General features: G+C 53.4%; 6 protein-coding genes and 1 non-coding gene across 7 annotated transcripts; 5 read left to right on the top strand and 2 right to left on the bottom strand.

Annotated features, from left to right (window-relative positions):
- Positions 1-122: 122 nt before the first annotated feature.
- BO97DRAFT_382174 (uncharacterized protein) lies at positions 123-5,493 on the top strand (the record flags this gene model as incomplete). The annotated part of the gene is made up of 9 exons (XM_025693281.1): positions 123-659; positions 743-1,045; positions 1,781-2,010; positions 2,078-2,622; positions 2,677-2,716; positions 2,773-3,808; positions 3,863-4,185; positions 4,242-4,312; positions 4,362-5,493. Exons 1-9 carry the CDS (start codon positions 236-238, stop codon positions 5,491-5,493), a joined length of 4,104 nt encoding a protein of 1,367 aa, XP_025556148.1. The 5' UTR covers positions 123-235.
- Positions 5,494-5,904: 411 nt separating this feature from the next.
- BO97DRAFT_402559 (translationally-controlled tumor protein) lies at positions 5,905-7,320 on the bottom strand. Its single transcript, XM_025694533.1, has 4 exons — positions 6,935-7,320; positions 6,433-6,712; positions 6,209-6,368; positions 5,905-6,148 (listed from the first exon to the last, which is right to left on the bottom strand). The coding sequence occupies exons 1-4, from the start codon at positions 6,947-6,949 to the stop codon at positions 6,064-6,066; spliced, it is 540 nt and encodes a 179-aa protein (XP_025556147.1). The 5' UTR covers positions 6,950-7,320; the 3' UTR covers positions 5,905-6,063.
- Positions 7,321-7,990: 670 nt separating this feature from the next.
- Positions 7,991-9,743, top strand: sur2 (sphingosine hydroxylase). Its single transcript, XM_025701081.1, has 2 exons — positions 7,991-9,009; positions 9,066-9,743. Exons 1-2 carry the CDS (start codon positions 8,319-8,321, stop codon positions 9,647-9,649), a joined length of 1,275 nt encoding a protein of 424 aa, XP_025556146.1. The 5' UTR covers positions 7,991-8,318; the 3' UTR covers positions 9,650-9,743.
- Positions 9,744-10,169: 426 nt separating this feature from the next.
- Positions 10,170-11,618, bottom strand: BO97DRAFT_420375 (uncharacterized protein; the record flags this gene model as incomplete). The annotated part of the gene is made up of 1 exon (XM_025696651.1): positions 10,170-11,618. The coding sequence occupies one exon, from the start codon at positions 11,616-11,618 to the stop codon at positions 10,170-10,172; it is 1,449 nt and encodes a 482-aa protein (XP_025556145.1).
- A 1,208-nt stretch (positions 11,619-12,826) lies between these two features.
- On the top strand, positions 12,827-17,622 carry BO97DRAFT_467504 (putative ABC multidrug transporter; the record flags this gene model as incomplete). Its single annotated transcript, XM_025699660.1, has 6 exons — positions 12,827-12,930; positions 12,997-15,334; positions 15,371-15,436; positions 15,479-15,641; positions 15,694-17,419; positions 17,499-17,622. 6 exons carry the CDS (start codon positions 12,827-12,829, stop codon positions 17,620-17,622), a joined length of 4,521 nt encoding a protein of 1,506 aa, XP_025556144.1.
- Positions 17,623-17,974: 352 nt separating this feature from the next.
- Positions 17,975-18,056, top strand: BO97DRAFT_t38. The gene has a single exon. It is a non-coding gene; the product is annotated as a tRNA-Ser (tRNA).
- A 1,401-nt stretch (positions 18,057-19,457) lies between these two features.
- xlnD (beta-xylosidase XylA) lies at positions 19,458-21,900 on the top strand (the record flags this gene model as incomplete). Its single annotated transcript, XM_025699659.1, has 1 exon — positions 19,458-21,900. The coding sequence occupies one exon, from the start codon at positions 19,458-19,460 to the stop codon at positions 21,897-21,899; it is 2,442 nt and encodes an 813-aa protein (XP_025556143.1).
- Positions 21,901-22,197: the final 297 nt, after the last annotated feature.

Raw genomic sequence — 22,197 nt, 5'->3', positions numbered from 1 at the left:
TTAGGGGGTGGTAGGTATGGCTTTGAGGCCTTTGTGCAGCAGATAGCTCTGTGGCGGGCGGTGGATGAGCGACTCTCCGCTCCGCAGTGGTCAGCCACTAAAACTTCCCTTCCGCACAGAAAGGCCAGCCAGCCAGACAGACCATCTCCACCCAACACAGCTCCCTCGAAGCTTTTTTTCCTCCCCTCTTTCCCTGTCCTCATTTCCCCCGAAGAATACACATACATCCCTTATCATGTCACGAGCAGCCCGAGTCGAGGAGGTGTACGACTCTGACCCCGAGGAAGTGGCGCCCTCCGATGGCCCCTCCACGGGCTTCGCCAACGACTCCATCATTTCTCCTGCTGGTATTTCCACGTCTTCGATGCCCACAAGGCCTCCCCCGGAGCCTACGCGCGAGATTCCTAAACACTATCAATGTTTGTACCCTGTATACTTCGACAAGTCCCGGTCCCGCGCTGAGGGCCGCAAGGTCGGCGCTGAACTGGCTGTGGAGAACCCATTGGCGCGAGACATCGTCGACGCAGTGCAAATGATGGGCTTGACTGTGGGCTTCGAGCCGGAGAAGCTGCATCCCAAAGATTGGGCCAACCCGGGTCGCGTGCGCGTGATGCTGAAGGACGAGAGTGGGCAATTGGTCAACCCGCAAATCAAGAACAGTACGCTCAAACCTCCAGTGGCCTAATCAATCATAAGCATGACACCAGTTGACGAACATCGGCGCTAACAATCTGTATTCTAGAGCACCATCTATACATCCTTGTGGCTCAGTACCTTAAAGCTCACCCAACCACCGAAGAATCGCCCTACCGATTGAGAATCAGAGGGCTGCCGGTGCCTGAGAAACTACCCGCCGCTCCCCCCGCCCCTCGCGGTTGGAAAATCGGAAAGATCCTTCCGATCCACTCCCCCGCTTATAGCGGTGGTGGTGTCAGCGATAACCCGCTCCAGGACGCAATGGCGGAGATGCAGAACATGCAGGGCATGCCCGGTATGCCTGAGATACCCGGAATGGCGAATCTGGCGAACATGATGGGCGGCTTGGGTGGCTTGGGTGGCTTGGGTGGCGGCAGCCCTCCTACGCCGAGTGGTAGTGAAAAGAAGAAGAAGGACAAGAAGAAGGTCAAGGCCTAGGGTGACTGACCTACCCTACCTTTGGGTCTTTCATGTGGTACATATGCTTTGGGTTGCATGGGCATAGGCGAAAGGCGTTCTGTTGCTTTCAGATATGAAGAGCATCTTTGCTAATCTCATGATACCAAGTTGATATTGGAGTCGACGTTCCGGTTGGACCGTGTCGTAAGATAAGAGGCGGCGGGCTCGGCCATCATCTCGTTATAGATATGCTACATGCTTTACAAAGTATGCCAACCTTAGATGGTCCATGTGTTAGGAAATTCTTCAACTATATTGAGATATAGAGGTAGGATGTGCAGTGAGAAGCAGTGATTGTGACCGATCAGCCAGAAATGGTGCTGTGTACCTGGCTTTGGTATGAGGCGGCTGTTATTGGCCGCGGTGACGGCGATTGCCGATAACGCTTTTTTACCCCGGACGCCATCAATCGTCCATCATTTCCATCCAGGCCCCGCCGTCTGACACTCTTCCATATTTCCGACCGAATCTTCTTGCTCCCTCGCTGCACAAATCAATTGTCTCGCATTATCATCTCACGTCACCCCTAATGGACTGAGAAATCCACTCAAGCGCAGCAGCGTCCCCCATGAATCATCCCTCCTTTCCTGTCAATGGATCACAGAACCCTGCCACTGCGACCGAGGGACCATGAACACCAGCCCACCTCCCAGCAATACGTCCAACCCAGGGCAGGCCAGTCCCGGCTCCAAGTCTTCGCTGCGCCATATTAGCTACGATAACACACCTGCATCCGCCTCCTCGTCCTCCACCGCTGCGCCGCGAGCTGGAAAGCTCGGGGCCCGTCAGATCACGCGCAATCGCGCCAGCTATAGCTGTCATACCTGTCGGAGGCGAAAGGTGAAATGCGACAAGGTATGCATTCCTCAATATCTCCTGCTTCACGCAGACACGAACCTAAACCATTTGTCTCCATCTTCAGGTCCATCCGATTTGCGGCAACTGCATCAAGAATGAAACCGAGTGTATCTACAATGTATCAGCGTCAAAGGACGCGGAGGCGCGCAATGAGCAAGAGAAGGACGGCCACGGCGTCAAGCGGAGGAGAGGCTCATCGCAACAGCTAAAGGAGGAAGACATTGATGATCTCCAATCGGTTTACGGCCATCTGAGTCAATCAGGCTCGTCGGAGCAGAGGCTCGGGTCGCAGGGGATTGAAGCGCGGCTGGACAAACTCACCTCGATGATTGAGCGGCTCAGCAAGACTAATAGCCAGGCACTGGATCCTTCGGAGAAGCTCTTGCTGTTGCAGAACGCGGGCTTGGAATCGTCAAATGGGGAACCCCGCTTGGCTAACGCGGCGGCGTCGAAGGCTTCGCACTCAGCGCGCTCGGATAGTCCGCGCCGCGTTGCGGATTCGAGTGGTGATGAGTTTCCAATTCCTGCAGGTCATGCGACGGACTTGGTAGATCCGGTAGGGAGCCTGAATCTGGGCCATCTGAGTTTGGAGGATGGGGGCCGGTCGAGGTATGTTTGTTCGCGCGGATGCGCTGGGCTGTGTTGTGGCTTACCGTGGTGCAGATATGTGGGAACAACGTACTGGGCTTATATCTCTCATGAGGTATGATTCATTCTCCTCACTGACCTCCGTGGCGTTTATTCCTAACCGGCGTGCAGATCAATGAGCTCAATCAGTTACTTAGGGTCCAGAATCGCTCGCACAACGAGCGGGCCTCCAACGACACTTCGGTCGAGGATACTACAACAGAAACCACTGAAGCTACACCTAACCACCATTGGAAGCCAGCGCCAGATGACTTAGGTGAGCTTGCAGCGGACAAGGCCTCTGGCGGGGAAAAGTTCCAAAAGTCTGTACTCTTCCCATCAGGCGAATCGCCCTCTGTCAAGGACAAGGTGGTTGAGCCGGAGATGCTTGAGAACATGCCGACGAAGCGACAGAGCCACATCTTGTACAAAGGTTTCATGTCCGGAATCCACGCTATCACTCCAGTGATTCATCCACCAACCATTCACAAGCTTTACTACTCATTCTGGGACTGGTATGACTCCAGCAGCTACTCCGGTGACCCTTGCCCGGATCCATCTTTCATCCCGTTGCTTTATGCCATCTGGTATGGCGGATCCGTCACAATATCCTTACGGACCATCAAGGCTGAATTCGGCGCATCCTCACGGTCAACGCTATCCAAGGCATACAACGATGAGGTGACCAGATGGTTGACTAAGATCTCTTTCCCTCGAAGTCCGTCCTTGCAAGGCCTGGCCGCTTACCTTCTGGTTCAGACGATACTTGCCAAAGAGGAAGAGCCCCTAACGAGTAGTTTGTTCGTTAGTCTCGCCATGAGAGTCGCTCAAACAATGGGTTTGCATCGCGACCCCGCAAATTTTGGTATTGGCCCTTGTGAAGCAGAATATCGTCGTCGCATATGGTGGCATATCGTCCACATGGATGGCGTGGTTGCCATGTCCAGTGGACTGCCTCCCTTAGTCAGTGACGAGAATTACTGGGATGTGCGCGACAGTAGCGAGGTGAAGGATACCTTACTCGGCACTCCGGAGGCTGAAAAATATGAACGACTAGTCATGACTGGTCTGAGACTTCCAGACACTCCAGACGATCCGACCATTTGTGGCGGTCCCTCGATGGTCAACGTATACTATCTGGCGGCTCGAGGAAAGTATACGATGGCGCGTAAGTGTTGTTCTATACCCATCAATGGCTCTAAAGTCTAACAAGTGTTTCCAGGTGCTGTTCGACGAATATTAAAAATTCAGTTAGGCACCAAGCCGCTAACACGGCGGGATATGGAAGAGCTGAGGTCGACCCTGGTTGAGCTGCAGCAAAACTTGAATTCCATTATCTCTCGTATCCCAGAGGCGGAAGCGACTGAAGTCTCTTCGGTTCCCTCAAATCGGTCTTGGTCAACCTCCTCACTTGCTGAAAACCGCAACAATGATGTTGAACTTCCCGGAGAAGGCCCGAACGGCTGTCCGGAGCAATATCATTCTCCAGTCCTTGTGTCTTTCCATAAATGGGCCAGAATCGTGCTCTCACTCTTCATCGACAAGGTTCGTCAATACGTTTACCGATCTTTGGGGAGAGATACTGACGAACCCTGTCCCAGGCATTCTGTGTTGCCTATCAGCCCTTCCTTAAGAACGCAAAGAGCCGGATATGGCCGGCTGCAAGACAAAGGTACGCTCAGACTCAACTCATGTTGCTTGCAATCATTAACCTGGAATAGTGCTCTCCGCCATTGTCACGGCTTCATGGAGAAATTCGTCTCTCTCGCAACGGACCCTGACTTCCAGCCATTCCAATGGAGCTGGCCCGGCAATCACCAGCCAATGCATGCCACTATGATCATGCTCATTGACCTCTACGAACGACCTTATAGTCTCGAGGCCCCTAAATCGCGGGCCTACATTGATCGAATCTTCTCTATGACCGGTCCCGATGGAGGCGTTGTCGGGGGTGAAGACGGCATTTCGACGCAACGACCCTTGAAAGATGGAGGTCGCGAGGCATGGGATATGATCCGCAGGCTGCGCCAGCAGGCCTGGCAGCGAGCAGGACTTGATCCCCATCGGCTGTGGTCCGAACAGGCCCAAATCCAGGCGGGTGTGACGCCCAATGTTGATGATCATACCTCTGCCCCTGACTCGACTTCAGCTGAAGCTGCCTCCCGACGACAGCCTTCCAAGCTATTCCATAATATGGCCGAATCTCCCCTTCGACCCAGCTCCCTCCGCTACCAACTTCCTTCCCCATTTAACCATTATGATCAAAGATCACCATCCCAACCAGACACCCATCAAACGTTACCCACCAGCCCTCACCCACACCCCCGCCCTTCCTTATCTTCCACCTCCCCCATTGACCAGCAACACCCAAGGGAGCATTCTTCCCCATCGCCAAACGCCCACCCGAGCCCCTCAACCCCCTCCCCTGCCAACATAAACCGCCTCCTCCCACCAGACCTCAACCCGACAACAACCTTCACCTTCAACCAATCATCGAAGCCCCCAGCACCCACGGGCGTACCTCCTCCCGCCGGACCTCCAGCTCTACCAGCCTTCCTAGTCGATACTGCCGCCGGCTCGCCCACCACGCAGACCATGACAGGTGTCCCCACCCCGCCGTCGATGGTGGATCCCAATCTAAACTTCGACTGGGACCAGTGGGACGCCGTCTTCGGACAGCATCTGCCTGTCGCCGACGAGCTGATGGAGCTCGACCCGGTCACGGGCCTGGATTTCGGGGATCTGGGCACCGACGGCGGTAATCGCAGTGACAGTGGCAGGGGCGGTTTAGCTGAATTTACTTCTGGTGCAGCGTCGGAGACGCATCATCGGTCTGAGTGGGCGGGGTATTGAAGAATAAGAGTTGTGGTTACTTAATAAGACCAGTCGATGTATGTATTTATCCCTTTGGATTTGAGCGGTTCTTATAGATCTTAAACTAGTGATGTAATTACTTGTACGAATGGCTCGAAATAATGCTGTGCTCTGCACTTACTCTCGAGTTGGTACTTTCATGTACCAGGAATACTACTTTCCAATGGTTTGGGTGGAGTAAGAGGGTGTGTAGAACAAGAAACGTAAGTTATGGGATTCATGAGGCGTGACTATAGTCAAAAGAACGAGAGGGAAGTCTAACAGAAGAACCAAGATCAATGCTGAGCCCCAACCCCGGCACTCGCGGGTATTGTAGGGGAAAAGTAAGAAGGTAGTATGAATGCGACCTTTCTATGCTTTGCAAGGCGGGGAAATTAGGGACATCGAGAGGCTCTTCTTGCTGTAAGCGCATAGTTCCCCTTCGTTCTTCTGTCCAGATTTTGAGGTTCATGACAACATTCTTCGCACAACGGGAGGGTGTAGAGGCGTTCAAGGGGTATATTATTCTTTTTTTGTTTAAAGTTTAAAGGTAGATTGCGATCGATTCCTTTAGACCTTGACCTCCTTGAGACCGTGCTTCCAGAGGGTGGCGTAGGGGGTGACACCGTCTTCACGGAAGTCGATGAGGACGTGCCTGGTGAGTATATTAGTATTTGTGGGCTGGCTGGGGTTGAATGGCGAGAGGACAACATACATAGCATCACCGTCCATGGACTGGCCCATGAGGACATCGTAGTTGTCGTAGTTGGCCAGGATCTTCTTGACGGCACCGGGGGCACCGGCCTTGAACTCGGCGATGGTCTCGGCGGAAGCACCGGTCTCGGTGAGCTTGGTGAGGACCTTCTTCATGTAGGCTGTTGTGGTGGTGATTGATGTTAGTTGAGGCACTGGTTGGGGCAAAAGCAGGTAGAAACGTACCCTTCAGGTGACCCTTGAAGGCATCCTTGGAGGGCTTAAGACCCTCCTCGGTCTTGAGCCAGACGAGACGGAACTGGTCCTCGATGTCGTGGACCATGACCTTCTCACCCTCACCTCCATCATCCTCATCACCACCCTCGGCGGAGGGGTTGGCACCCTCCAGCTGGAAGTCCTCGTTGGTGCTCTTCATGTACTTCTTGCAGTCGCACTCGAAGAGAACACCGTCGACGACCTTCAGGTTGAAGGTGTCGGAGACCATCTCGTCTCCGGAGATAAGATCCTATTTGCAGGGTTGATACATTAGTGAGACGTTCGATGAGGTTGTAAAAGAAGTTTGTTAAAACACAGAAAACAGGCCGACAGAGCCCTGCATGCAGCATGTACGCATTGAAGCGTTCTGCCGGCTGTCATCTGCATTGGGCTGAAAGGGCAGAAAGACGAAACGTGGTTTGTTTTTCTGTTGATGTCTTCGAAAAAAAGAGCAGAACGACAAGCAGCATACCTCGTAGATAATCATTTTGAGTGGTGAAGGGAGGGTGAAGATAGAAAGAGATGGGGGGGATGAGGGTATAAGGGAAAGAGACGGGGCTGGAAGGGGGAAAAGAAGGAGAGAAAAGAGAGGGGAAGGGAAGAAGAGGGGAAAAAGTGAAGATTAATATTCGGTTTAGTGGCGCCGATTTCCCTCCAGGTTTGGTGGGGTCTTTTTTTTCTTTCGTTTCTTTCCTCTTTCTCTTTTTTCTCATCCTTCGAGGGGCAAACGGATACGCTAACCTGTTTGGGTGCGGGTCGATTTGTCTGGCCTGAGGTTGGATGGCAAATTGAAGAATTGGTCTCGCCAGAGAAGAAGAAAAGTGCACGATCAGTGGTGATCAATGATTAATCTGAAGTCCAGATAGAATGCTGTCTGGAAGCATTCCTCAGATGCAGGCTGCAGCATCTGATAATTCCTGCCTCCCCTCCTTGTTGCCTCAGGCATCATTATTTCACTATCCTCCAGAGCTATCCGGTAATTTACAATGTCATATGTCCGTCTTCGGGTGCCTGACCGCCTCCCATTGTCAGTGATTGTCTCTCATTGTCTTCTGTTTGCAGCCACCCTCACTGGATCTTTTACCATACCTGACCGTAGTGGTGCCACTGCGGCTTCCGCTTCACTCACTCTTTCTCTCTCTCTCTCTCTTTCTCTTCTCCATTTCCCTCGCCTCTTCCCCCTCCCTCCGTTCCAATAATCTTCAATCAGTCAGTCTTTATCTTACCCTCCAAGAAAAAAAAAAGATCTATTTTTCAACTTATCACTTCCTAACTTATCCTTCCATTCTCCTCCTCGACTTTCCTTCTCCTCAAACTCCTCCTAACTCCAGCTACCCTTTCCTGTTCTGAGTGACTTGCTTTCAATTGTCTTCTACTACAATCTTCATCGCTCGGAGCCCTATCAGTTCTCCAGTAGTGGTTGTTGTCAGCCTCGTTCGTCCCCTGATTTTCTCTCTGAGGTGGGCCGCTCCCCTGGGCCAGGATTCCGAAGCACAGAGGATCTCACCACCACCACTACCACCACTACTCGTCACTGCTCGATCGCTTCCCCCCCCCGTCCCACTCTCCTCCGGACTACTATATCTTCCTGATATATCCCTGGTTTCACAGCCCCCTCTCTCCTCTTATCACTACTATCGCTAGTCGGCTCTTTCCAATACAACTTCCAACCTCCCTTCGATCCAAGCGCCGACTAGATCTACAAGCGGACTGAGCACCTTTAGCTTCGTCACCCATCTCTGCTCCTCCGAGCCACCGATGCGGTGGTGTGCTTGATTGCCTATTTGATTGTGTGGTACCTCTTCTATACTCACGCACACACCATCCTCAGTCCTCGACTGCATCGCCCATTCGCCATGGCTACCAATGCCTCGGTCGTCTTCGACCTTCCGCCTCTACCGGCATATACTCTGACTCCTCGTTCTCCGCTTCTCGCTCCCATCCCAGACAACCTTCTCGCCCTCATGCTTCCCATCATTGCCTACTGGGCTCTATCTATGGTCTATCACTACATCGATGTCAACGACTATTTCCCACAATACCGTCTCCACACGCCCGCTGAAGTTCTGAAGCGGAACCATGTCACGCGCTGGGAGGTGGTAAGGGACGTCATTCTTCAACAGATAATCCAGACAATGGCCGGGATGGCAGTCGCCTACTTCGATGACCCGGAGTATCTGGGCAAGGATGAATACAACGTTGCGGTCTGGGCTCGTCGACTCCGCCTTGTGCAGAGGGCTCTTCCTCAGTTGTTTGCTCTGGTTGGAATAGACGCCTTGGGTCTAGGCAAGAACCTGTCGCAGAATGGCTGGTCTATGCTTGGAGGAGTTATAGCTGGCGGGCGCTACCCTGGATCTACTCAGTCCCTGATCTTAGACAACGGAGCAGAAGCTGTGGTTCCTGCTTTTACCAACTGGGAGCTATCAATGGCTAGTGTCATTTACTGGTATCTCATCCCTACCATGCAATTTGTCTGGGCCGTGTGTTTTGTCGATACTTGGCAATACTTCCTGCATCGCGCGATGCACATGAACCGCTGGCTCTATGGTAAGTGAAACAGCAACTTCCCTTCCGCAAAGCCCTGAGAACTAACCGTGGATCAGTGACTTTTCACTCCCGTCATCATCGCTTGTATGTCCCGTATGCATTTGGTGCTCTCTACAACCACCCGGTCGAAGGCTTTCTTCTGGACACGGCCGGGACTGGAGTTGCCTTCCTGACGGCCTGCATGAGCAATCGCCAAGGCATGTGGTTTTTCACCTTCTCCACCATTAAGACGGTTGATGATCACTGCGGCTACGCTTTCCCCTGGGACCCATTGCAGCATTTTACTTCCAACAATGCGGCCTACCACGATATTCACCACCAGAGCTGGGGTATCAAAACCAACTTCTCGCAGCCTTTCTTTACCATCTGGGATCGTCTATTCAGCACCCAGTGGAAGGGTGATGTCAAGCTCCGCTATGAGCGATCCCGCGAAGCTGCGCAGAAGAAGGTCGACAACGAGGCTGCTGGTATTGCGAACGAAAGCAGTGATACGACCTCTTCTGGAACCACTACTCCTACGCTCGCCCGAACCCAAGACGAATCAACGTCACGTCCTCGACGCAGAAAGACTGTTACCCTCTCCCCCCACGTTGATGGGTTCAAGGGGGTGAGTCACGGGGTTGCCAGCAGCGTTCTTTGAACCAACCAAGGCGGTCCTCGCCCTTTTGCCTTCACCTACAATTCGTTTGTAACTATTTTCTTGCTAATATTCCACCACTCATCGGGGGTCTATGGAGTTGCAGGCCGTCTCCTGACCACCGCGGGTATTGCTGTTTACTCTTCGCTACCTTGACCTTTTCCTATGCTGTATTAATATCCTTTCCGGGCTCATGGGTACGACGCCAACGACAGTACCATGGTCTCACTACTTCTTTGTTCAGTACTATTTTGGACTGCCACCAATTCCTCGAGCGCAGCTGTGAGACTTGGAAATAATGATTGCTTTCTTTCCCCCTTACCGTACTCCACTTTACTTCTTCCTCTTTTCATTCTTTGATTAGCTTATTATTCGAAGCTTATATATACATATATATGTACTAATTGAGATGCTTTGTATATGGAAACCCACAAATCCACTCGAGACTATGAAATCCTACCCTTTCCACACAATATAATATATATATTTATAGTATCCCTCACACTGGAACTCTCCCTGTCTCTCAGAGCGGTTCAGAAACACCAAGAGAGACCCGGGGCTTCCGAAAGAAGGGAGCCGCAGATTGCCTGATAGTGTGGAGGCTCTGTTCCGAGTAGAAGGGCAGGTCTTCGTGATAGGGATCCCTTACTATATGGTCAACAAAGGTGGGCGACCAAAGAGGCTGCTCGCGCAGCTCTATCGTGTCGCAATGGCTGGACAATTTCATGTCTTCTAGACCTTCCGAACAAGGTGTCCTACCTTCCGGACACCTTGTTCGGTGTCGTGGCGTTATCTCCCTCGTTGAAGGGCTTGCAGGAGCAAGGAGAGGGTCAGTGTCAAACGTCTTGACCGACAAGTCTGCAAACTCCGGGGAAAGTCTCTCGTCTTTTGATCCCGAATCATACGGTGGCTTCTCCAGGGCAAGCTCTTTAAGCATAGAGACAACATGCTTCATAGGGTTTGATTCCTTGATCTTCGGGGCATGCGTTGGGGCCACATCTTCCTTTCTAGGAGCTGACTTTTTTACATTCAGGGGACGCACTATTGGCCCAATTTCTGCAGGCAAGCCTCCGAAACAAGCAGATACTTTGTCTATCCGGTCGAAGAGATGACGAACCTCGTCGTCAGTGTTGGTCCCCGCGGTTCTGAATCTTTTACCATAATTGCCAATGCGAGTCCGAGTGCGATGGCGCAAGTTCTCGCTCTTGGCACGCTCCCTCTCAAGTGCTCTCTCCTTTTGGCGAAGGTACCTTGTGGAAACATACCAAGCATCCTTGCGCATATCCTTGACTTTGAACGCCAACTTACTGCTTTTATAGCTCAGTTCGTGGGGGAAACCCTCCTCGTCATCCAAGGAGTCAATGGCCACGTCTATGAACGCGAGCAATTGCGGTACTCGATGACGGCCTCGTGTCTGGACCCGACTGACCAGGAGCGCGCGGAGGTCGCGCAAACACCACGGCTCATAAACGATTCTCGCCAACATACAAGCCTGGCACCTGTTCTCCTGGAAGCGGAGTGGTGCCTTGGGGGGGCAGTCGTGTTCCCTCTTCCTTTCCCACCACATTCCTATGAGCGCCTGTGCGGAATCAATCAAGTTTCTGATCTCTTTGCTCAGAAAAGAACCGTACCACTTCATATGTCTCACATTGTGGGTCACCTCTACCTTAACCAGCGCGAGGATGTTGCAAATGACAGCGGCATTGAGCCCCTCGTGGGCCTCACATAGCAAGGCTTCCGCCGTCGCCCTCTGCAGCTGAGACAACATTACTCGAACCAACTTGGAACGCCGGCGTAGCTGCGGCGGCAGTGCCTTAATGGCCTCCCTGATCTCTTCCACCGTCTCCGGGCTGCGTAGCTGTCCCAGATAATCGGATTTCTTGGCATCCTTTTCGCTGTCGATGATCAGGACGTCGATCAGCCCCCGCAACTCCCTCTTGCTAAGGTCGGCGACCTTGAGGGGGTAGTCCATCATGAATAGCATTTATTGAGCTTGCTGGGAGCAGACATGGAATTATTTCGCAGAACTGCTCTAGACTCGTTTACACACACCGCGGAGCTATAATAATCGCTTCAGTGGTGAATATACACATAGATAGAGAGACTCAAAATGAGTTGGCCGGCTTGCTATCACCAAGACAATGAGAGGCAAGGGTCAATTTATAGTAGGCTTCTCGAGTACCTATTTCTGTATTCAGCGTCTGCAATGTCTAGGAGGTCATCGCCACTCCAAAGTTCTATCAGTGGAAGCATATGCCTCTTGTTGGAAGGCTTTACCATATACTGACAAGGAAGGGAGGCATCAAGCTTTACAGCTTGTTTGATCATAAACCCTTCCATTGTTTAAATCCCTTTGAGTTGACTTGGCTTGATTGTATTGGGCTTTCTTGGAGGCTGCAATATGAGCTTTTATCAGTTGTGCTGTCATTCAGACATAACCCATCAGGTGGAGATTTCCTGTTATCATTCCTTGTGGTAGAAGCGCGACTGGAGTGAGCTGGATGATATATTCAATCGTTGCTTGGGGATCGTCTGCTTTTTATCATTGCTCTCTGTTCTATCATTAGTTTACCAGAGAATAAGAATCTTGCGTAATGACAATGGAAGCATTTTGATGTCGAAGGGACAGGACTAAGGACGATATGAGATATATGCCTAAGGCATCAATTGGGCATCTTCTCGCGCGACAAATCCAAGAAGCGTCATCCGCGCCTCTCATTGGCTTAAGGCTTATCAGATGCCGGCCACAGGCAACGAGGCCATCCACAACCGCATCCTTCCATGGTTCGGAGCCTGGGTTTTGGTTCGACAATCCCAATGGCAGGTTTGCCCTCTGGCAATTCAAAATTCCCCCACGCTATCGGCAACGTCCGTTATTTTCCTTCACCTGGCGATGACACCACTTTCTCCCCATTTTTCGTCACCTCCCAAAACCCCTGCTCCTCCGCGTCACATTCCTGCCCCGCAGCTAGTACCCTGCCTAGGCCATTGTCCGGCGATTTGTCTTGCACGCAATGGGCTGCGTTGGTGTCGAATAACAGTCGCCGACGAAAGAGACCGATGATAAGGCTAAAAGCTTGAATTCGGTTATGACGGGACTTCGGAGCAGCCCCTGAGTTGCTTGAGCCTCTTTCCAGTTGTGCTCTCCTCCTCCTCCCTTCATTGCATCCTCGTCTCACTATGGAGCACTTGTATGCGCCCTTCCAACATGCGATTGGGCCTGTGATCGCCCAGCTCCCTGGGGAGGCCAGTGGTCGGGTCCCGGATCATGGCCTTTCTCAAAGGTTAGTACCTCGTTCCCAATTGATTGGTTACTGGTACTGTGACTAAAATGCGCCGGGTTTTTCCAGAAGTATATGGCACTATCGCACGCGGAGGGCGTCGGCTTTCATCGCGACAGGGAACTTGCACCTGGCGGTTTTATTGGCATCATGGGCATTCATACTACTGTCGATCGGCCTGCGGCTACTTTATCGAGCCTGTCGACCCAAAGCGCGGGATAACCCCAAGCCGGCAGATGGTCAGTCCGAGATCCTGGTTCACCTTCCCTCCGCATTTGCGCACCTGGCTGCTACCCTGGCGGCTTGTTGTCTGAGCTGGCTCGACATGCAGGACGGCGCGAGCTGGAAACGTGCTCTGTTGATAACGTACATGGTGTCTCTGGGGATCGGCTATATTTGCTGCAAGAATAGTGGCTATCGAACGCAGCTCTACCAGTACATGAACGGTTTGGCGGTAGCCGCCTTGGTACTGGCCGTGGTGCAGGATCTGGTGCCTATGACAATTGTCGATGCGACGTATCGGCCGAGCTCCATTGGCGCATCGATAGTTGCTTGCTTGGCTGCTGTGGTGATCATTGTGCTTGCCACGCCCCGTCCTCGACGATCCATAACTCACGACACAGAGATGGACGAGCGGTTGTCAATGGAGGAGAAAGCGTCTCCGGAAGAGACATGTTCCCTGTTCTCTTACTACTGCTCTTACGAATGGATCACCTATGTGATCTTTCGGGGCTGTCGCCGGGATTTAACCATGGATGATCTTCCTCCTCTGCCTTCCTACGATGAGCCGTTGAAATGGCTGGCGAAGATCAAGAGACAGCGCCGCAAGGGCGGCAAAACCTTCCGCACACTGTGCCGCTTGCTCAAGACAGAGATCAAAACGATGATGACTTGGTCTGCCCTAACAGCGGTAATAGATTTCATGGCGCCATATTCGATGTTGCGCCTGCTGGCGTATTTGGAGGATCCGGAGAGCGCGATCTTTCACCCGGCGCTGTGGATCGCGCTTCTCTTTGTCGGTCCAATAACGCGTTCATTGTGTTACCAGCAGTACATCTTTACCTCTACTCGCCTTGTTGTTCGGGTGAATGTCTCCCTCGTTCAGGAGCTTTATCAGACTGCGATGCGCTCATACATTTACGATGGCTCTGTGGGTGATCATCGTCTCGCCAAGAAGCAGGAGAAAGCTCAGCACGGCGTGACCCAAGAACGTATACCCAAATCAAGTCAAGCAAATCTGACGAGCTTGATGTCTTACGATGTTGATGCCATCTATAATTCCCGTGATATTTTCTATCTGGCTACTGCAGGCCCCATCTCCATTACCTTGGCTGTCATCTTCCTGTATCAGATGCTTGGATGGCCGTCGCTGTTTGGTGTCTTGACGCTGCTATGCTTGTCGCCTCTCCCTGCTCTGGCGTCACGGAAGGTATCTCGCATCCAACGCTCCGTCATGCGCGCCACCGATGCTCGTTTATCTAAGATCACTGAATACTTGAACTCGATCCGGACCCTGAAGTACTTTGGCTGGGAGCATGCTGCCATCGATGCGATCAATGAGGTCCGGCGCGTGGAACAACGCCGTCTGTGGTGGAGGAGTGTGTATGCTGCACTAATCTCCATGGCTGGAGAGCTCTTGCCGCTGCTAAGCTTACTGGTCATGTTCTCGGTTTACATTCTATTTACAGGTCAACCTCTCCGAGCCCCTGTTGCCTTCACTTCTTTGTCCATCATGGAAACTCTGCGAGTTCTATTTGTCTGGCTTTCAAATGTCAGTAGGTACACCGCGCAGGGATCAGAATCACTGCGCCGCATTGACAACTTCCTCGACACGGCGGATGAAATCAAACGACATCCCGAGGGGCCATTGGAATTGATTAACGCAACCTTCAGACCGACACCCATTGCTGCTTTCCGGCTGGATGATTTGACTATCAAGTTCAAGCCCAATACACTCAACGTAGTTACCGGCCCAACTGGAAGCGGGAAGACGTCCCTGCTGCTCTCTTGTCTTGGTGAAACTGTCATGGAATCCGGTGCTGCGTATTGTCCACGGGATGTGGCATATGTCCCACAGGCTCCCTGGCTCCAGAACGATACCATTCGCCAGAACATCACTTTCTACAGTCCATTCGAGGAGAGTAGGTATGCCAATGTCATCGAAGCAAGTGGCCTTGCGCAGGATTTGAGACAGCTGTCCGCGGGCGACATGACCAGGGTGGGAGAAAAGGGAACGTCTCTGTCCGGTGGCCAAAAGCAACGTGTATCTCTTGCGCGAGCGTTGTACTCGACATCTTCGACTTTGTTGCTGGATGACGTTTTCTCCGCCCTCGACACTCACACTGCTAGTCTAGTGTATGAAAGGTGTTTCCGCAGTGGTCTGCTCAACGATCGAACTGTCGTATTGGTCAGTCACTACCCGGCTGCCTTGCAAGATGCTGAGTCCATTATCCGGCTCGAGCATGGCAAGCTGGTTCCAATTCAAGCTCTTCCGAGGACACTCACTCCGGTTCTTGCCTCCCCGCCCGGCTATAGCACGTCTGGGAGTGAGCCGGGCCAGCTACCTGTTGGTGATGAGCCGATTGTAGAGCGACCATCAAACTCCCGGTCAGATCTCCCTGTGTCCCCTGTTCCTCCTGTGACAGAGCAGCAGGCCGCGCAAGGACGCATCGTCGAAGAGACATCTTCTACCGGACGTGTCCCTCGAACATTGAGTAGGTCTTTCGTGTGTGTCCGCAAGCGAGCGTTGCTAACCGGTTCATGCAGTGTTCAGCTATATGCGTCTCTTTGGTGGCCTTGGGTACGCTCCCCTTGTTATATTCGCCACGATCTCGGTGCAGTTCGCCTACTTCTCCATCACATATTGGCTTTCAATTTGGACTGGGGCGTACGAGGAGAAGAAGAGCGTAAACACTCTGTTTTACTTGGGGATCTATGCGGCAGCTATCTTCACATTTCTCATCCTGCAAGTCTGCAACAACCTTATATATCAGTATGGAAGCTGGGTGGCCGCCAAGACCATGCACAAAAGGCTGGTGACCGCCGTGCTCTCGGCACCTATTGCTTGGTTTGATCAGAATCCGATTGGACGCGCCATCAATCGGTTTGGGAACGATACGCGGTCGATGGACACGATCCTGGTGGAGTGGCTGCGGATGTCTATCGAGAACGCGCTACGGTTCTTGCTCCGAATCGCAAGCGTCGCTTCCATCATGCCAATCTTTGCACTTCCCGCCGCCATAATCTGCTCTGCGGGCTTCGTCATGGGCGAGATGTACACTCGTGCCCAGGTCTCCATCAAACGGCTCCGCTCAATCAGCTACTCGCCTGTCTTCTCACACTTCACCGACTCCATATCTGGCCTGGGCGTCATCCGGGCCCGTAATGGCATGGACCACGTCTTTCAGACCCAGCTGGCTGAAAAGCTGGCCGTTCACTCACGTACCGCGGAGGCACAGTACAACTGCAATCGTTGGGTCTCTGTGCGATCCGATTTCTGCGCCGCCTCCGTGTCCGCAGCGGCAGGCTGTGTCGCTTACTTTTGGTCTGGCTCGGCCGGCCTCGTGGGCTTCTCACTAACCAACGCCATCGGACTCAGCCAGACGATTCTCACATTAGTCCGCACAATGAACGAATTGGAAGTCGAACTCAACTCATTCCAGCGCATGAAAGAATACGCGGAGATCGAGCCAGAGGAGAACCTCACCGCAGAAGAGCACCACAGGGCCCTGACCACCCTCCCGGCCAGCTGGCCCACGTCTGGCCGCGTGGAGTTCTCCAACGTCACGGCGCGCTACCAGCCCGACGGGCCCGACGTCCTCCGTGGCGTTTCCTTCGTAGCCCATCCAGGCGAACGCATCGGCATAGTCGGCCGCACCGGAAGTGGCAAGAGCACCCTAGGTCTCTCCCTGCTACGGTTCGTGGACATCGTCAGCGGCACCATCACCATCGACGGGGTTGACGTCAGCCGCATCCTTCTGAATCGCCTACGCACCAGCGTCACCCTTATCCCGCAAGAGCCCGTTCTCTTCTCAGGAACCGTCCAGTCAAACCTAGACCCCTTCGGTGAATCCAGCGAATCGGAACTCCAATCCGCCCTATCAGCCTGTGCCTCCTCCATCCACGTCCCTGTCACCGATTACCACCTCCCATCTCCACCCCCCGCAACAGCCACTACCACAGACACAGAAGCACCACCCAACAAACCGACCCGCCGCCCCCTCACCCTCGACACCCCAGTGGCCGCCAACGGCGAGAACTTCAGCCAAGGCCAGCGCCAGGTCCTGAGTCTCTCGCGCGCCCTCTGCCGTCGCTCGAAGGTCGTGCTCCTCGACGAAGCGACCGCCTCCGTCGACCACGAGACGGATCTGCATATGCAGCAGGTGCTGCGGGAGATGTTCTCTGATTGCACGATCATCGCAATCGCGCATCGGCTTCGCACGATCATGGATTACGATCGTGTGTTGGTGATGGCTGGGGGTGAGATTGTCGAGTATGTTTCCCTTCTGATTTTGCTTGGAGTTTGTTGTGCGAGTTTGTTGGGTTCGAGGCTTGGCTAACGCAGTTGGTAGGAATGATTCGCCTCGGAATTTGGTCGCCAGGCAGGGGGCCTTTTGGAATATGTTGCGGAATACGGGGGAGTATGAGGAGTTGGTTTCGATGATTGGGGGGGTTGAGGAGGGGAGGTCTTCTTGAAGTTGGTTGGCTGTTTGGTATGTATATGATGTGAGGAAGGATGTGCTTTATATTTTACACGAAGCTAGAGTTTGGGGGTATAGTATATAGATGGTCCATATTGAATAGCGTTGTATTAGTCATGTTTGAGACATACAAAGAGAGCTTGGAAGTACAGGTGGCTGGTAGAAGAAAATTGGAGGCTAACAAATCATATCTTAAGTCATGTATGATGTGAGAACCTCTGGCTTTAGTTGCATAAGCCTCAAGGTAGCTAGCTACCTTAATAATATTCGACCTCGAGCCGGTCTTGTCGAATAGGATTGCAATTAGCTAGGGTATATATAGACAGTGAGGTAATTCTGACAGATAAGACAGTATGGCCGAGCGGTCTAAGGCGATAGACTAGAAATCTATTCTCTTCGGAGGCGTCGGTTCAAATCCGACTGCTGTCGTTTTTTGCTTTTTCCGATTCCGTATCCGTAACTCCCGACTTTCTCATACGTTTTTGTTCAGCTACACCATCGAACCTTTCTGCACCTCCCCTTTATGCCCTCAGCCATAACTGGGCTTTGGCCAGCTCGTGGCTCTTCTTTTCATTGTTGATGATTATATACCAATACTCCTTCCTTCCTGGTCTAGCACTCTACCACGGCCCATGCGATTTACTATATAAGTAGTAGTGCTTCCGCGATCATAAGCGTTGTCTTTATTGATTATTACTGATAGCTCGATCAGATATCCTGCCTTCTCATTTCCGTAGAGTATTCCATCCGATAGACCAAATTCAGCTATATCATGACCAGTGGCCCCTGGTACCGCTACAGGGCAAAATTTGCCCACGACCGAGTTCGCTGCCCGTCGGAACATGTCTCATAGCCTGGAATTTAACGTGGACATTCGCTGCCCGATATGCCTCTGACCGGATACGGTGCTCGCAAGGTACGACTTGCCTCCTGGTATGAATTCTTCGTCCGATCTCCTTGTACGCGGCATTGGGACGCCCATTTGCCGTGCCTGTTGCCAGGTAGCTTCGGGACTCGGATCGCGATGTATATGACGAGAGCATATCAGAAGCGCAGTTTCGGGCTCGTTATGATGGACTGCAAATTTGGTTGAAATTGACAAGAACTGAAGTATCTCAAGCTCAATGACGCTTATCACAATTGAAGTTATTTTTTAGGGCATATCGGGCGATTGAACTATTCTGAACCACATTCATTAGCAATGAAACGGAAGAAATCGAATCGGACATTAGCCTATCTAGTTCCAAGCTCGTCGGTCCAGACAATTGTTGAAAACCGCTTTCGACAAGCAATTTTCTTGCGCAGTCAGGCTGCTGCTCTAACTGCCGAGTCACCGGTAGATGTATGTCCCGGAGCCTGCGTGGTGATGCAGGAGGCAATATTCTGAGCTAGCCCTGCCATGAAAGCTCCGGTCCATATGTACCGACCTCTGGCTGATATGGGTGAATTGACCAAGAAATCAACGAATTTCCTTCTCAAATGGCAACACATGGTAACGCATTGCACCACATCGGATCATGTCCGAAGAAGCGTATTTAACCGTCTGTGACGCAAGGCTTGCTTCTGTGTCCCCCCTGCAGCTTCTCCTCAACTCCTCCCCGGCTAAAAAAGAAACCAAGCAAACCCAAGCTAGGAAGCTATTCAGGCTAAAACGGGACTCCCCGCGCCCTGGGATGATCGACACGCCTTCTCCACGGCATCGCCGGCTTCTCCGCAGCCACCCCGCAACTATAAAAGCGAGCAGAAATGGCATGACAATTGCACCTCCAGCATGACGTTGTCGCCCTAGTCCCCTCAATTCCTCAATCATTCTCGCTGAGCACCACTACCATGGTTGCAGCGGCCCTTGCTCTGCTGGCTCTTCTGCCCCAGGCTTTCGGGCAACATAACAGCACTTACAAGGACTACAATGTCGAACCCAATCCTGACCTGGACCCGCTATGTCTAGGAAAAGTCCCACTGTCCTTCCCTGACTGCCAGAGGGGTCCTCTGAGCAAAACCTTAGTCTGCGATTCGAAGGCCACGCCTTATGACCGCGCCGCGGCTCTGATCTCGCTCTTCACCCTCGAGGAACTCATCGACAACTCTGGCAACACCAGCCCGGGTGTCCCCCGCTTGGGTCTGCCCCCTTACATGGTGTGGAGTGAGGCCTTGCACGGTCTGGACCGCGCCAATTTCACCGACGCAGGTGCTTACAGCTGGGCGACATCCTTTCCCTCGCCTATCCTCACGGCCGCCGCCTTCAATCGCACCCTGATCAATCAAATCGCCTCTATCATCTCCACTCAGGGTCGCGCCTTCAACAACGCCGGCCGCTTTGGCCTTGACGTCTACTCTCCGAACATCAATTCGTTCCGTCATCCAGTCTGGGGCCGTGGACAAGAAACTCCTGGAGAAGATGCGTTCACTCTTGCGGCCGTCTACGCATATGAATATATCACAGGTATCCAAGGTGGTGTGGACCCCGAGCATCTGAAGCTCGCGGCTACAGCGAAGCATTTTGCTGGTTACGATATCGAGAACTGGGACAATCACTCCCGTCTAGGGAACGACGTCAACATCACCCAGCAGGACCTCGCCGAATACTACACGCCGCAGTTCCTCGTGGCCTCACGCGATGCCCGCGTTCACAGCGTTATGTGCTCCTACAACGCCGTCAACGGCGTGCCCAGCTGCTCCAACTCCTTCTTCCTGCAGACCCTGCTGCGCGACACCTTCTCTTTCGTCGACCACGGCTACGTCTCCGGCGACTGCGGTGCCGTCTACGGAGTCTTCAACCCGCACGGCTACGCGGCCAACGAGTCCAGCGCCGCCGCGGATTCCATCCGCGCAGGCACCGACATCGACTGCGGAACATCGTACCAATTCCACTTCAACGAATCTATCACCACCGGGGCCGTCGCCCGCGACGACATCGAGCGCGGGCTCATCCGCCTGTACGCCAACCTCGTCCGTCTGGGCTACTTCGACGGCAACAGCAGCAGCCCTTACCGCAGCCTCAGCTGGTCCGACGTGCAAAAGACCGACGCCTGGAACATCTCGTACGAGGCCGCGGTCGAAGGCATCGTCCTGCTCAAGAACGATGGCACCCTGCCTCTCAGCTCGTCGTCCGGCAGCAACAGCAGCAGCAGCAGCAAGTCCGTCGCCCTGATCGGGCCCTGGGCCAACGCCACCACACAAATGCAAGGAAACTACTACGGCGCGGCGCCGTACCTAATCAGCCCGATCGACGCCTTCACGGCAGCGGGTTACAAGGTACACCACGCGATAGGCACAGAGATCTCCTCCAACTCGACAGCGAACTTCAGCGCAGCGCTCTCAGCGGCCCGCGCCGCCGACACGATCATCTTCCTCGGCGGCATCGACAACACCATCGAAGCAGAAGCGCAGGACCGGTCCTCGATCGCCTGGCCCGGGAACCAGCTGGAGCTGATCCACCAGCTCGCCGCACAGGAACCGTCCAAGCCATTCATCGTCTACCAAATGGGCGGCGGACAGGTCGACTCGTCGTCCCTGAAATCCGACCCCAACGTCAACGCCCTCCTCTGGGGCGGCTACCCAGGCCAATCCGGCGGCTTCGCCCTGCGCGACATCCTCACCGGCGCCCGCAACCCCGCCGGCCGCCTCACCACCACCCAGTATCCCGCCGCCTACGCGCAGTCCTTCTCCGCTCTGGACATGAACCTCCGCCCCGACAACAAGACAAATAACCCCGGCCAGACTTACATGTGGTACACCGGTGAACCCGTCTACGAGTTCGGCCACGGCCTCTTCTACACTACTTTCCACGCCGCCGCCTCCTCCTCCCCATCGGGGAACCATACAAAGAGTGGCGCAGCAGCAGATTATACCTTCAACATCACCACCCTCACCTCCCGCCCCCACCCGCACACAACAACTGTCGAGCAACAACCCCTCCTCAACTTCACCGCCGCCATCAAGAACACCGGCCCCCGCGACTCCGATTACTCCGCCCTCGTCTACGCGAATACCTCGTCCGCCGGGCCAGCGCCGTACCCGAATAAGTGGCTCGTCGGCTTCGATCGTCTGGGGCACATCAAGAAGGGGGAGACGCGCGTGCTCACTGTGCCGGTGGCTGTCGATCGGTTGGCGAGGGTCGATGAGCGGGGCGACTCGGTGCTTTTCCCGGGGAGGTATGAGCTTGCGTTGAACAATGAGAGGGAGGTTGTCGTCTCGGTGGAGTTGGTGGGCTCCCCCGCTGTGTTGAAGAAGTGGCCATTGGAGAATCAGGAGATTCTCTCGGATTCGTGAGCAGGGTGGGCTTTGTTGTTGGTACGGGGTGTTTGTATATATGACGATGGGTGGAGGGGGAGGTGGGACGCGTATGGACGAGGGCTGAAGGATGATGGGGGAGGAAGGGTTTAGCGCTGGCTAGACTGCCGAAGTCATGCCGGATATAGTATCTAACGGGACTGAAGGCCATGCTGCATAATGAGAATTTAATGATGTCGACCATTAGCAAGAAAAGAATAACACGCTGTATACATACACCCCTCCCTCCCAACTGCCTAATCACAAAGAAGAAAAATAAACGCCTTGCCGTGCAAGT

The sequence above is a fragment of the Aspergillus homomorphus genome (genome assembly GCF_003184865.1).
Source record: "Aspergillus homomorphus CBS 101889 unplaced genomic scaffold BO97scaffold_2, whole genome shotgun sequence".
NCBI classification, from domain to species: Eukaryota; Fungi; Ascomycota; class Eurotiomycetes; order Eurotiales; family Aspergillaceae; genus Aspergillus; species Aspergillus homomorphus.
This window is presented reverse-complemented; position numbering and strand designations above follow the sequence as displayed.

Excerpts from the sequence above, each read along its gene's own strand:
- BO97DRAFT_402559 (XM_025694533.1), bottom strand. Across the intron at positions 6,369-6,432 it reads CTTCAAGGGTCACCTGAAGG|CCTACATGAAGAAGGTCCTC; the intron begins GTACGTTTCTAC and ends CCACCACAACAG. Across the intron at positions 6,149-6,208 it reads TCCATGGACGGTGATGCTAT|GCACGTCCTCATCGACTTCC; the intron begins GTATGTTGTCCT and ends TATACTCACCAG.
- sur2 (XM_025701081.1), top strand. The coding sequence starts at position 8,319 with ATGGCTACCAATGCCTCGGTCGTCTTCGACCTTCCGCCTCTACCGGCA. Across the intron at positions 9,010-9,065 it reads CATGAACCGCTGGCTCTATG|TGACTTTTCACTCCCGTCAT; the intron begins GTAAGTGAAACA and ends ACCGTGGATCAG.